The sequence below is a fragment of the Gossypium raimondii genome, chromosome 6 (assembly GCF_025698545.1).
Source record: "Gossypium raimondii isolate GPD5lz chromosome 6, ASM2569854v1, whole genome shotgun sequence".
Lineage (NCBI taxonomy): Eukaryota > Viridiplantae > Streptophyta > Magnoliopsida > Malvales > Malvaceae > Gossypium > Gossypium raimondii.
This window is the reverse complement of record NC_068570.1, coordinates 10,573,514-10,586,154: the sequence shown is the minus strand read 5'-3', so window position 1 is coordinate 10,586,154 and position 12,641 is coordinate 10,573,514. Positions and strand designations below refer to the sequence as shown.

Sequence of the window (12,641 nt, the reverse complement as noted above, 5' to 3'; positions counted from 1 at the left end):
CATGTTCAACTTACAAGTGCATGGCCAGCATTGGTAAATAATTGAAATAATTATTTAATCTGAGAAAAGGTAATAATTGATAGACATACAACTTGAATGGTGCATGTTAGGACAATATCGAGAGATAATTGTTGCATGCATAACCCTTATGAATGATGCCTAAAAATGTGATATTGATGTTAATTTGGCATAGATATATGTTAAGTAACTAAAAGATTAATGTAGGACTTCGAGAGAAGCCTACAACTTGAAGAAATTGGATTAATAAATCATCATATTACCAAAAATTCATCGTAACATTTTATAGCATTATTTTTAGTGATTGCATGTTAGGGAAAAATAATTATTCTAGTATTTCATGTCATTGTTATTAAATCTAGAGTTAAACTTTTCTCTGTTATTCTCTTTTGTGTTGTTTTTAATTTGCTTGCATAATTAGTTTAATTTAGTTTAAATCCTTAATTAAATCCTCACATTCAAATCTTTATTACTTATTGAATTGTTAATAATTAATTTGTTATTGTATAGGTGAATTGAATTTTGAATGAGAAATTTAGTCAAAATTGTATTTAATTAGGGCTCGAGACTAAATTGTAAAGGTTCACAATTATAGATTTATAATTGGTCAAAGGCTTAATGATTTATAGAGCAATTAAATCAAGGTCTAAAATGGGAAATATACCATTTTAGAATTATAGTTGACGGTTGGTATGGTAAATTTTATAATAATAAACTTATAATTATATTAAATTATAAATTATAAAAGTAAACTAATATATAAGAAAACATGGAAAGAAAGAGAAAATTTTTCTCTTTTCGTCTTCAAAGGACTAAAACCTCTATTTTTTAGGAGGAAGGAATTGGTTTAGGGCTCCAAACTTTAGTCTCTCAATTGGTGAGTTCAATTTAGTCATTTTCTTGTAATTTTTATGTTTTTGAGGTCTTAGGAGTTTGATTTAGCTAGCCTGTATACCAATTTCTAAAACTATTAAATTTTTAGAAAAAGTGTCATTGGTTATTTCTTGAAGTTTTAGGTATTAAAATTGATAGATTTTAAGCTTAGAAGTGAAAGGGGACTAATTTTTAAAGTTGAATTGCTAGTTTTTGAACATAGGGACTAAAGTATATAAATTTTAAAATTGGCATAAAATTTCTATAATTATTGATAATAGAAGGATGTGTTTGAGATTGGTTTCAAAATTGAAGCTCAAATTCAAAAGTAATAGCAATTTTATTTTAGGGACTAAATTGAATAAAATGATTTTTTTATAAAATGATAATTGATTGTGAATTTTGTTGAATATTTATGGTATTGTATGTTTACGTTAATCTGTAGTTAATATCGACCCGGATTCCTCAAAGGGGAAAGGAAAAGCTAAAGTCATCGATGAATATCTCGAAATTCTCGGTTTGTATTTCTATAATTCGAACCACTTCAATTGATGTATATCTATTTTATTTTGAATGATAAGTTTATGAGGTGAGATAAAATTGATAAATCGAGTTGACTTGATATGATTTTGATTGATTACTGAGATAAAGGACTATATTGAATATAATTGAAAATACTGTAAATCGATGTAAATGTAAAATGGACTTTGAATTGGGATGAATCATGCTATGATACTTATGAATTGATGATTTGGTTGATGAATTGAAAATGATAAATTGTGAAATTTGAATTATATTATGAATTGGACAAATGGATACCCTATTAACTGTTCGGGCAGAGTCGAATATAGTTGGCATGCCATAAGATAAATTGAGTATGGGTTACTTCAACTACATGTCGATGAGTGTTGGGCACAACTTTTACTTTGGTTATATCAATACGTGCTGGGCATGATTTATTTACTTAGGATTTTCTGATGAAGCATTGAGTACCAAAATTGGTATGTTGGTTGGGTTCGTCTATTCGTTCGAGTCCGAGTCATGTTAATAGGGATTTAAAACGTAAAATTGATAATGTCTATGAAATGAATGGCTAGTGTGAAAAATTATGTAAATCGGATTGTAAGCTCGGAAGATTGGTATGAAATTGAGACAAATTGACCGCTTCGATTCGAGATATGTTGTGATAATGTATGATACTACTATACTAGTTAATTAAACTTGAATGGAATGATTCATTTAGTGGAATGTACATTATAACATGTTGTTTGGCATTGGTATTGAATGGATTTTATAAAGCGTTTTTAATTTATTTAAGTTGTACTATAATGTTCGGTTATAAAAATACCACTAAGTTTATTACTCAACGTACGATTTTATTTTTCTATGCACAAGTTAGGTTTCAAGCAAGATCCCGAGCATCGAATTCAACATCCAGATAGAATCCCGGACTCAATAATGTTAGTGTATCCCTTTTTGTTTTGTTAGTTGGCATGTACCTAATGGAATCACTTTAATATTTTGTTATGTTTGGGATTATTGAATTTGAAATTGGTAAATGATTATAAACATGTATATACTAAGTTGGTAATTGAAGTTTGGTATAATTTGATTACATGTGCTAATGTTGATGTATGAGAGTTTATAGATGATATTTTAGGTACATATATATTGAGCTTGGTAGGAATTTAAGCATCGAGAAATTTCTTAGTTTGATTGGATGGTACTATTTGTTTAATTGATAGAAATAGGGTATAAGTATGTTGTTGAATGTATATCAATGTGTCTGAGATCCTAGTTGAAATGGTCCAAGGATGAATTGTTGATGCATAGTTAAAGATAGCATGCTTTGATGTTGGTTAGAATGCACATAAGGCATATGAATTGGTATTTAAGATGTGAATTGGTATGGTTTGATAATGGATTGGAATGAGGTAGGTACCAAATGTAGAATTTGAAATTCTTTTATGAAGTATCAATACCTTAGGAAAGTTATTGATACTTCAGTAATTTTTCTTTAATTTTTCAAAACAGCAAACTATAAAATGGTATTGATACAGGGGTAAGGTATTGATACTTTGTAGAAGGTACTGATACTTTATGAAAGGTATCGATACCTTTGATTTTTGTTCAATTTTTCTAACTTCGAAGCTCAAATTGGTATCGGTATCAGGTAGGGGTATCGATACCTAATCTGAAGTTTTGAAATCATTGCAATTTGGTATTTTTTTAATCTCGGGTTAACTTTAGAGCATACGTAGGCTTGTATAAGTTCCAGGAAAGGTTGTATATCATGTTTATGAACTGAAATGCTTATGTTTGCATGAATTGTGCTATAATTTAAATGTTGTGTTCGTAGTTGCTCCGACAACGAATGTAACATCTTGTAACTCGGACCCAACGATCGGATCGGGTATTGGATGTTACATATTTATAAAGTTGGAATCAAATTATAGAATTAAAATCTAGGATATTACAATAAAACTTAAAATTACGAATAAAAATAAGCATTAAAATCAAAATCCAAAAAAAGAAAAACCAAGAACTCTCAAAGTGCCATATCATTGCACTTTAATGAAATCAAGTTTAAAAATCAAATTGGAAAAATTGTTAACTTTCAAAACTAATGTCGACCAAAAACTCAAAAGACTAAATTTAGAAAATATATTATCAAATTCAAATACTTAATGTTGTTTTATCCTAAAATTAGTCATTTTCAATGTTGAATTAAACTGCTCATTGCATGTGATAAGCATCATATATATTTTATAGATGAATGGTAATAACATATAAGGTTCCCACTTAAATAAATGTTATTGTTCTTTTATTCTTAAGTTGCAGCTTTTTTCCAAAAAAAATCATCGAACCCTACCAAATCAGGTGGCACCTAAATGTAATTTGCACACAATTTATAATAATTTTATCTTAAATCAAACTATATTAATCTATTATAATAACCGTGACTGTTAAGCTAGGGTTTTCTGTAAAACCCCCAACCCGTTTCCCTCGCCGAAACCGGGTTACGAAGCATTACCCGAGATTACAGATCAAACAGACAAAAATCTCAAACATTTTATATCATCAAAACAAGTCATCAAAGCATCATTTTAATCCAAATTATAAACTCTCCAAAATAGATTTTATAACTTCATTTACAATCAAACCACAAAATAACTAATATTTAGACACTCTAGGTACATGCCGACACAAAGAAATAAACATCACCATATTTGAGTTCGGGATCGTTGTTGGATGCTGAATCAGCGATCAAACTTAAGTACTTAACTCAATACGGAAAATAAAACAAATCTGAGTAAAAACTCAATGGTATTTCTATAATCGAATATTTTAAAAATAAAACAATAAAATATGTATAATAAAATGTTAAGAACAATTGAACATTTAAAATCACACAATACTCGATTTTCATCACTTGCTATATATAATACATTTCCATAATTTATTCACGTATCATTTAAACAATGGCACTATCCATTCCACAATCAATTTATGAGTATATAACTCGTGTATTCCATGTATTTACAACATATTTCACATTCTATTTTCAGTTTACTATCTCATATTCTTATTCTTAGCCCAAAGTAGATTTTATAGAACACACCGGATATACGGAACAAATACTGAGGTGCATTGTTATGCACTAATGAATAGAGAGCATTGAAGTGTTATACAGAGAGCACAGATGTGCTAAACAGAAAGCACTGACGTGCTAGTAATCAGAGAGCACTAACGTGCTAATAATCAGAGAGCGTGCTAAAGTTCCTTAATGGCATGCCACTAATATCCCAGTAGTTCTAAATTCCGTCTACTTGGGCATTAAAACTGAATTTTATACATATAAAAAATAATCCAATTATCATATTTGCACAATTTCACATTTACACACACATATATATATATATATATATATATATATATATATATATATATTCTAATACAATTCAACCAATATAATTTCATCACATATCAAGACAATCCATTTCAATTGTAAAACACAATAATTCTCACTTCAATCACTTACCATAACATTTATTCAAAATACAACAATTAATAATTAGATTGGGATTATAGAAATACAAACCAAGAATTCCGAGCTATTCCTCGTTGACTATATTTTTCCCCTTTTTAGTCAAGAATTCCGGTACGACACTAGCTGCGGAATTAAAACAATTAAAAATCATCAATACAACACCATTCAATCTCACATTAAATATTTCAATTTTTACTCAATATTTGCCTAAATTCCAATTTAGTCCCTAAATCGAGACTAGCCTTTATTCTCAAAAATAATTTCATATTTTCATTCCATTCCCACTTTAAACTAATTTAACTCTCTAATTTCACCATAAATCCTTAATTTCGAAATTCTCTCAATTAATTCAAAACCTATAATTTATTTTACAATTTAATCCATTTCTCTATTCTAACTTGAAATTTTATCAATTTAATCCCCAATTCTTCAATTAATTCAACATGAACAACATCTAAAAATTTACTAACTTTCAATATTTCAACTTAAATCAAGTAGTATTTTGTTCTAGGATTCCAAAAACATCAAAATTATAAGAATAGGGACTAAATTAACTTACCAATCAAACCTTGAACCTTGAAATCCCAAATTTTCTTTCTTTCCGTCCCTTTTTCTTTTTCTTTCCTTTCTCCCCTGTTTTCGTTCTGTCATTCTGTTTCTATTCTCTTTTTCTCTCTTTTATTTCTTTTATTTAATTAATAATAATATAATAAATAAATATCTTTTACTTAATTAATAAGTATGTACATATATTAATTACAAATGTATACATATAATTATTTATAATTACCACACACTTGTCACTTTTTACGGTTTAATTATTAGTTTAGTCCTTTCACCTTTTTCTATTTTATAATTAACTTTCGCACTTAATTCAATTTAGTCCTAATACTCAATTAACTTTAATTTAACTAAATTCACTTAACTAAAATCCAATTGGTGATATAACTAATTCTATAATTTTTTAATAATTATTTTACGAGTCCGTTTTACCAAGACGGAGACTCGATAATTCACTAATTCAAAAATATTTCTAAAATCACGCTTAACTTATAATTATTAATTAATAAATTTTTCTAACTTTTTCATCGAATTTAGTGATCTCAAATCACTGTTCTGACACTACTGAAAATTGGGCTGTTATATTTTCCATTTTTAAAAATTAGTATCTAATTAATGGATTATTATATTGCTAAGGCAAACTACTAATTTTGTTATTTAATCAAGTGATAAAGCATGTGCGGACGCGAAGTCAAAAAAATATTTTCAAGGCACTGAAATTAAGTTGTATATTTTTATATTAGTAAAAATGTAATTTCACAATTTTGATAGCACATCACTTTACAACTTTTAAAAGATTAAATCAATTTTTTATCATTTTAAGGGTCAAAATGTAATTTTACCATTACTAATTTAAAATTTTATGAATTATAAAGGGGATAAAAGGGAAATTCCATTTTTTTAAGGGGGTTGGTTGGCAGGGGCCTAGTTCTGCTCCTGAGCATATGCTCAAGAATCCAATTCCTTGTGGAGGGCGAAGTTGAAATTTTGGGTAAACTACATCATTAGTTAGTAAAGTATGGGTAAGTTTTTCGTTTTGGTCATTTAACTAAAAAAAGTCACAATTTGGTCACTGAACTATTCAAAAGTTTTTATTTAAGTCATTGGGCTGTTAAAATCAATGTTGTATAGCTTTCTTTGCTTACATTGCTTTCACCAATCAAAAGCTCTCTTTCTCTTTTTATTCTGTAGTTCAATTTTTTCAATGAAACAACTTTGGACGTCACGAATCTACGAACCAAAATTCAAATAGTTTTTTCTCCGATCTTCGACACTGACCACCAGAAGGACTTGGATCTAAGGTATGTTCTTCCACTCGTTGATGGGTACTGATCCACCATACCGGTAGTCGAATCGTCGCTTGGAGCTCGCTAGCGAAACTTTTTTTAAAAGAAAAAACTTAACAATTGAGTGACTTAAATAAAAATAATTGAATACTTTAATGAATTAAACGAAAACTTTCAAATAGTTATATGAGCAAATTGTAATTTTTTTAGTTAAGTGACCAAAATAAAAACTTACTCATAGTTTCGTGACTAATTGTGAAATTTACCCTAAAAATGTTTTGTTAAAAGTGGAAGTTAAATTATAAATATTTGGAGGTTAAATCTAAAAGAATGATTAAATTAAAAAAAAAGTGCAGCTTTACCATATAATTAAGGTTGGGCGGTGTGAAATAGAAAAAGATGGGACCGTCAATACTCATACCTAAGTACGATGTTTGGGAATCGATGAATGATATTGACTGAGAACCATGGAAGAAATATATAAAATTAACGCTAAAAACGCGGATTATTAGATTATAATAAAACACTGATTTTTCTAACTTACCGCAACAAATTAAGGAATATTGTGATTCCCAAACAATACCATTTTTACCTGTAAGGTCAACGATTTAACTAAAAAAAACGCAGGCATGCACGTGTGACTCATTACGAGAAAATTTCATTTAATACAAACAAAAAACTAAAATTATAATTAATTTGCCTCTCATTCCTCCACCTTGACTCAACACATCCATTCATTTTGAGTTCATTTATTTTTCCAGTAAAAATGTGATGTTATTGCTAGTTTTAAGGTTTCCCAATTCCCAACCACATAAAAGATATTGTAATTTAATTAATTAATTAATTAAGCTTCAGAGTATGAAATCATCAAATATATCATTATCAGACAGTGATTCCAAAATGGGTCCCCTTTTACATCACCCAGCTAAGCAATGGGTCATTGAGTTCTGTACTGCAAGAGGTGCCACTCTACCATTTACCATTTTCAAATTTTACATAATATTTTTCCATTTTTTTGTATTTGTCGATGTTGAAAGCAATTATGTTGGAATGAATTTCAGACCCATATAATTTAATTCAAGCTGTTTGTTCTTTCTATTGGTCGAGTGCAGCACCCCATTATACATATGTGGTTCCCAAAAGCCGAAGCCTATTTCTAAACTTAATGTTGCTCCAACTTTTTCAGCCCTTAACTACATGTGCCCCGTCTCATCAATTGCACTTCAACATTGAAATCTACTAGATCATAGGGTAATATTTTATGTAATAATTTGTTAAATCTTAATATAGAAATCAAATGAATTTTTACTTGGGTAAAGTGGTATCTTTAAAAATCATTTTGGCACATGTTTAAATTTCAATATAATTCAGTTTTATTGATTTTATATAAAAGGAGATAAAATATTTTCATAATACTTTCTCTATATATATAAGTGTATTTTAGTAAATTTTCAAGTGAATGATGCATGCTTGACTTGAGACACTAACTCAATCAAAAATTTAAATATAAGTATATAAATAGGTGAAAGTATTTATCGAGTCCCTCTATTATAAAGATTGGATCAAATTAGTCCATTTATTATTAAATAGATTAATTGAATCTACGCACTACTAAAAAGAAGCAAATAACGAGGTTAACATTTATTGTTTTTTTTTATTATAGCTCAACTTCAAACAAAAGATCCCAGTCATAAAACCAAAAAAGTTTTCAAAATATTAACTTTATTAAATAATAAATGACCTTCTTTAAACAATAAACTTTATTTGAATCTTTTCAACAATTGATGTAAGTAATAATAGATGAACTGTGGAAAAGAAATAAATAAACCTAATAGAAAACTGTAATGAAAATATGGTGTCAGCTGAAAAGTTGTAATACGTTGTGAAAAGGGAAAATGTGTTTGATATCACAATATTTATTATTTCCCAAAAAACCAGAAGAAGAATCAGAATCATACATATAAAAGAAAAAAAAAGCATAACATAAATACAATTTCTAAGGAGATGAGAGAATGGTGGTTGAAATGCAAGTGTCAAATGAATATGCCTCTCTAACAGACCATTTATTATACTAATCTATTTTCCTCTCATTCAGTTCCTCCATTTTTACTGCAAAGATTGAGGTTGATGAATCATTGCAACTTGATGACCAACACATTAGTCCAAAATACAAGTCATAAAATGAAAAGTTTCTCTCCAGAAATCAGGGGGTGTAAACAAATGGTCCTTCCCCCGTCCCATGTGATACTTCTTGGCTTTTAGCCATTTCATGTATAATTTCAATGGTTTCAGTATAACTATTACAAGAAAATTAGAAATATATTGAGAATTGAATGAACCCAAACAGGAACATATGAGCTTTAATTACTCCACAACACATGTCAATCTCACCAAATATAATTACAAGAAAAGAAAAGAAGAATCCCCATTATATTTGACTTTTCCTCTGAGAAGGGAAAAAACTAGAAATTTTGACCTATCCATGCTAAATCTCTAAGCACAATGGACTAAACCATGCAAGATTTATTTTTTTTCTTTTCTTTTGCCCGTTCCATCTAGGGAAAAAAATGTAAAAGGGGCAATTTCGTCAAATAAAAATTATATGAGTATTTTATTTTTAACAAAAAGGGCAGATACTATTGATTTTTTGTTTTTAGTGATCCCATAGTAAAGGGCCAAACCCGGTGATCATCTCACTTTCTTGAATTTGCATTGAAATCTCTTCCCCAAAATACCCACAGTTTTCTTCGTAATACCAAGGCATGCCCCTGGGATTAAAAAACCACCCATCGACCGCGTCCACGTACACGAACTCGTTCCCTAACTCGGCCGATTCGAAGCTCGTCCCTAGACTTGGCAGCTCCACTATCTGGCTCAGCTCCTCCGGTGTCGGCACGTCATCCACATTCGACGATGACGACGTGGAAGCTGAGGACGACAACGATGAAGATGACGTGGCGTTGCTGTTGTTACTACTAATGCTGTTACTTAAGAAGTCCATTGAGGCAGCTTTGGCAGCGGCGGCTTGGACGTCGCGGGGGGAGTTGGAGGCTGGTCGGGGCAACGACTCGGCGAGTTCAGGGAAGTTGAGAATGGCGGCGTTGCCTTTGATGCTTAAGGCTGCAACGTCATGGGCACGTGCGGCCATTTCGGGAGTGGAAAAAGTGCCTAACCAGATCCGGTTCTTCTTACGGGGCTCTCGGATTTCGGATACCCATTTGCCCCATGCCCGCATTCGCACCCCACGGTAAACCGGATGTTTGCTACTATCCCTCTGACGCTTTTGCCTCTTGGAGTCGGGGGTGGGGTCAGTTCCCGATTCCCTGTTACCGCCATAAGAGCATGGTGAAGGTGGAGACAGAGTAGAGGAGTTGTTGCTAAGAGTGCTTGACTCGGTTTCTGAGTTTGGTGAGTCACCCATTGCCTGGTTCTGATCCAGGGTTTCCCTCCACACACTTGAGTACAAAAAAAAAAAAAACCCTATTCAGTATGAATATATAATGAATGCAAAGTGCTGACACCTAACCAAGTAAACAGTGTGAAATGAGCAGTTAATGAATAGAGAGGATTGAGTTGCTTATGGTTGCAGTTGGTTTGGAGGGAAGGAAGGAAGGAAGGAAGAATGAGAGGGAAAAGGTTTGATTTGAGGAGAAAAGGGGAGGGAGGAATATTGGGGGGTTTTATGGAGGGGAAAAGGAAATACAGAGCAAATAAAATGCGCAAGGAAAAACGTGGTTTATTCAAGTTATCCCCACAGGCCACACTGATACACGCACGCACACCACCACTCTGCCCTTTTCCAATGCACCAAATCGTTTCCATTTTCTTTATTTCTTTATTATTTTTCAATTATTTTTTTTAACTTGCAAATACTATTATAATTTCTTTTTATATAACTACTCCCAATAATTCTCAAATACTTACCATGTCTTTAAACATACTAAAACTCATGTATTTTTAATTAACGATATTAATCATATTAAAATTTAATTGGAAGTAAATACTACAATAATTAAAAGTAATATATATCCAAATCAAATTTTACAAAATATAATAAACAATTTGGAGTATATTTGGTCCATGCATGATGAGATTTTAGTTAAAAAGAAATATGAAAATAACCCGCACATGATTTAGTCATGGCAAAAGTTATGGAATATCGAATTCCTAAATTCCCGCCTTTGTCAACCATACAAAGACATCATTGAGGTAAAAGTAATGTATAAGAACTAATTTGTCTATTTTTTATAGAAATGTAAAATATAATCTGATTTCAAGTACAGACCTTCATGGTAGTTTTATCTAAGCTATTTTTCAAATATTATCTAATTTTTATTATAATTTATAAGTTTTAGTACATTTACATAATTTTTTATAGTATATTGATGTTATAAGTAGCGGCATCATAATCATATTAACATATTACTAAAATTAATATTACAGTGTCAAATTTTCATTATTATATTAAGAGAGAGTGAGGGGAATTACCCTAGGAGTTGAGGGTGTCAATTTTTGATCATAACCAAGGATGAGACGAAGGGTGTGGTTTGGGTTCACGAATTAAAACAGCTGGCGGAGCCGCCAACCTGAGGAAGCGGCGGTGAGGTTGCTAATTACCTGACTAAATTGGTGTATTTAGCATTAAGTTCTAGTTTTAGATTTATTTTTTCTTCTAATTTTACCTAATAATTCATATCCAATGTGTAGGTTGAGGAGAATATTACCATTCATGCTCCTCACCAACCCTATATGCAAAGACCACACGTCCACACCTAGCATTTGACATTTTTTTTGGGGGGGGTGGGGGGGTTCAAATTGCATTCTCATCCTTTTCTTTTTCTATATTTATGTTTGGAAGTTTTTGGTTCATTTAATTTAATGTGAGTTGCTAGTGTGTTGTTGTACAATAATGTAAAGAAATGGAGATTTTATAAATACATGTTAGTATTATATTTAAGGTCTAAGCTTTGCTTGTCTTCTTTCATTAGGGTTTTGGGTTTCTATATTCATGATGATGAGGTATTCTAATTTTGGTTTCTTTTCATGGATTTGAAACCCTAATTGAGAAAATCAGATCAAAGAAATAAAATATATCAAATGAGCAATTTGAGAAATATAATGAATAGGTTGAAATTTCAATTGTTAGTAGGATTTTCTTTGATAAAATTTGGCATTTTATTAATTTATAATATTAAAGTGGGGCTTAAATATGTCCCATAACTAAAACTGAAATCTTTATTTTATTTGATTCTTTTAGCATGGCTATGAGCTCAGGCTTTGCTATATGTGATTTAATCACAATTAATGACCTACTTGCAAATCATGGTTTAATTGGAGAAAAACAAGTTACTGGCAAGTTTCTTTTTCTAGTTTAGTGGTTACATAATTATGGAAGAAGCCAAATTTTTGAGTAAGCTTCTTCACATGATCTCATGTTTTTACTTGATAAATTACAAGTAGGGAATCTAATAAGATAGTAACATTTTAAGGAAGTACATCATGTTGTTACTTTAATAAATTTTATATATAAACACTTTTATTTCTATTTATATTATAATAATAACCCTTTTTTTTTATTTAAGTGTTCAACATGTTTGATTTAAAATTATGTAGTTTTCTTTAACAAACAAACTGAATCACACACAGATTAACAAACAAAAACAACCTCTACTTTACAATCTCAAATTATATTGTAGTCATGTAACAAACAATAACATTAAAAATGTTAATATAACACTTATTCAATTTATCATGATAAAATAAAATTTTTAGGATGATGTTCTTAAAAAATTAGCTCTAGCATTTTGATTGAGATAATTAACAATATTAATTATTTAGACTAATTAACGGTA

At 30.2% G+C, this 12,641-nt stretch overlaps 1 protein-coding gene across 1 annotated transcript; it reads right to left on the bottom strand.

The window, feature by feature from the left end:
- Positions 1 to 9,123: 9,123 nt before the first annotated feature.
- On the bottom strand, positions 9,124 to 10,474 carry LOC105774781 (ethylene-responsive transcription factor TINY). Its single transcript, XM_012597356.2, has one exon. It carries the CDS (start codon positions 10,208 to 10,210, stop codon positions 9,443 to 9,445), a length of 768 nt encoding a protein of 255 aa, XP_012452810.1. The 5' UTR covers positions 10,211 to 10,474; the 3' UTR covers positions 9,124 to 9,442.
- Positions 10,475 to 12,641: the final 2,167 nt, after the last annotated feature.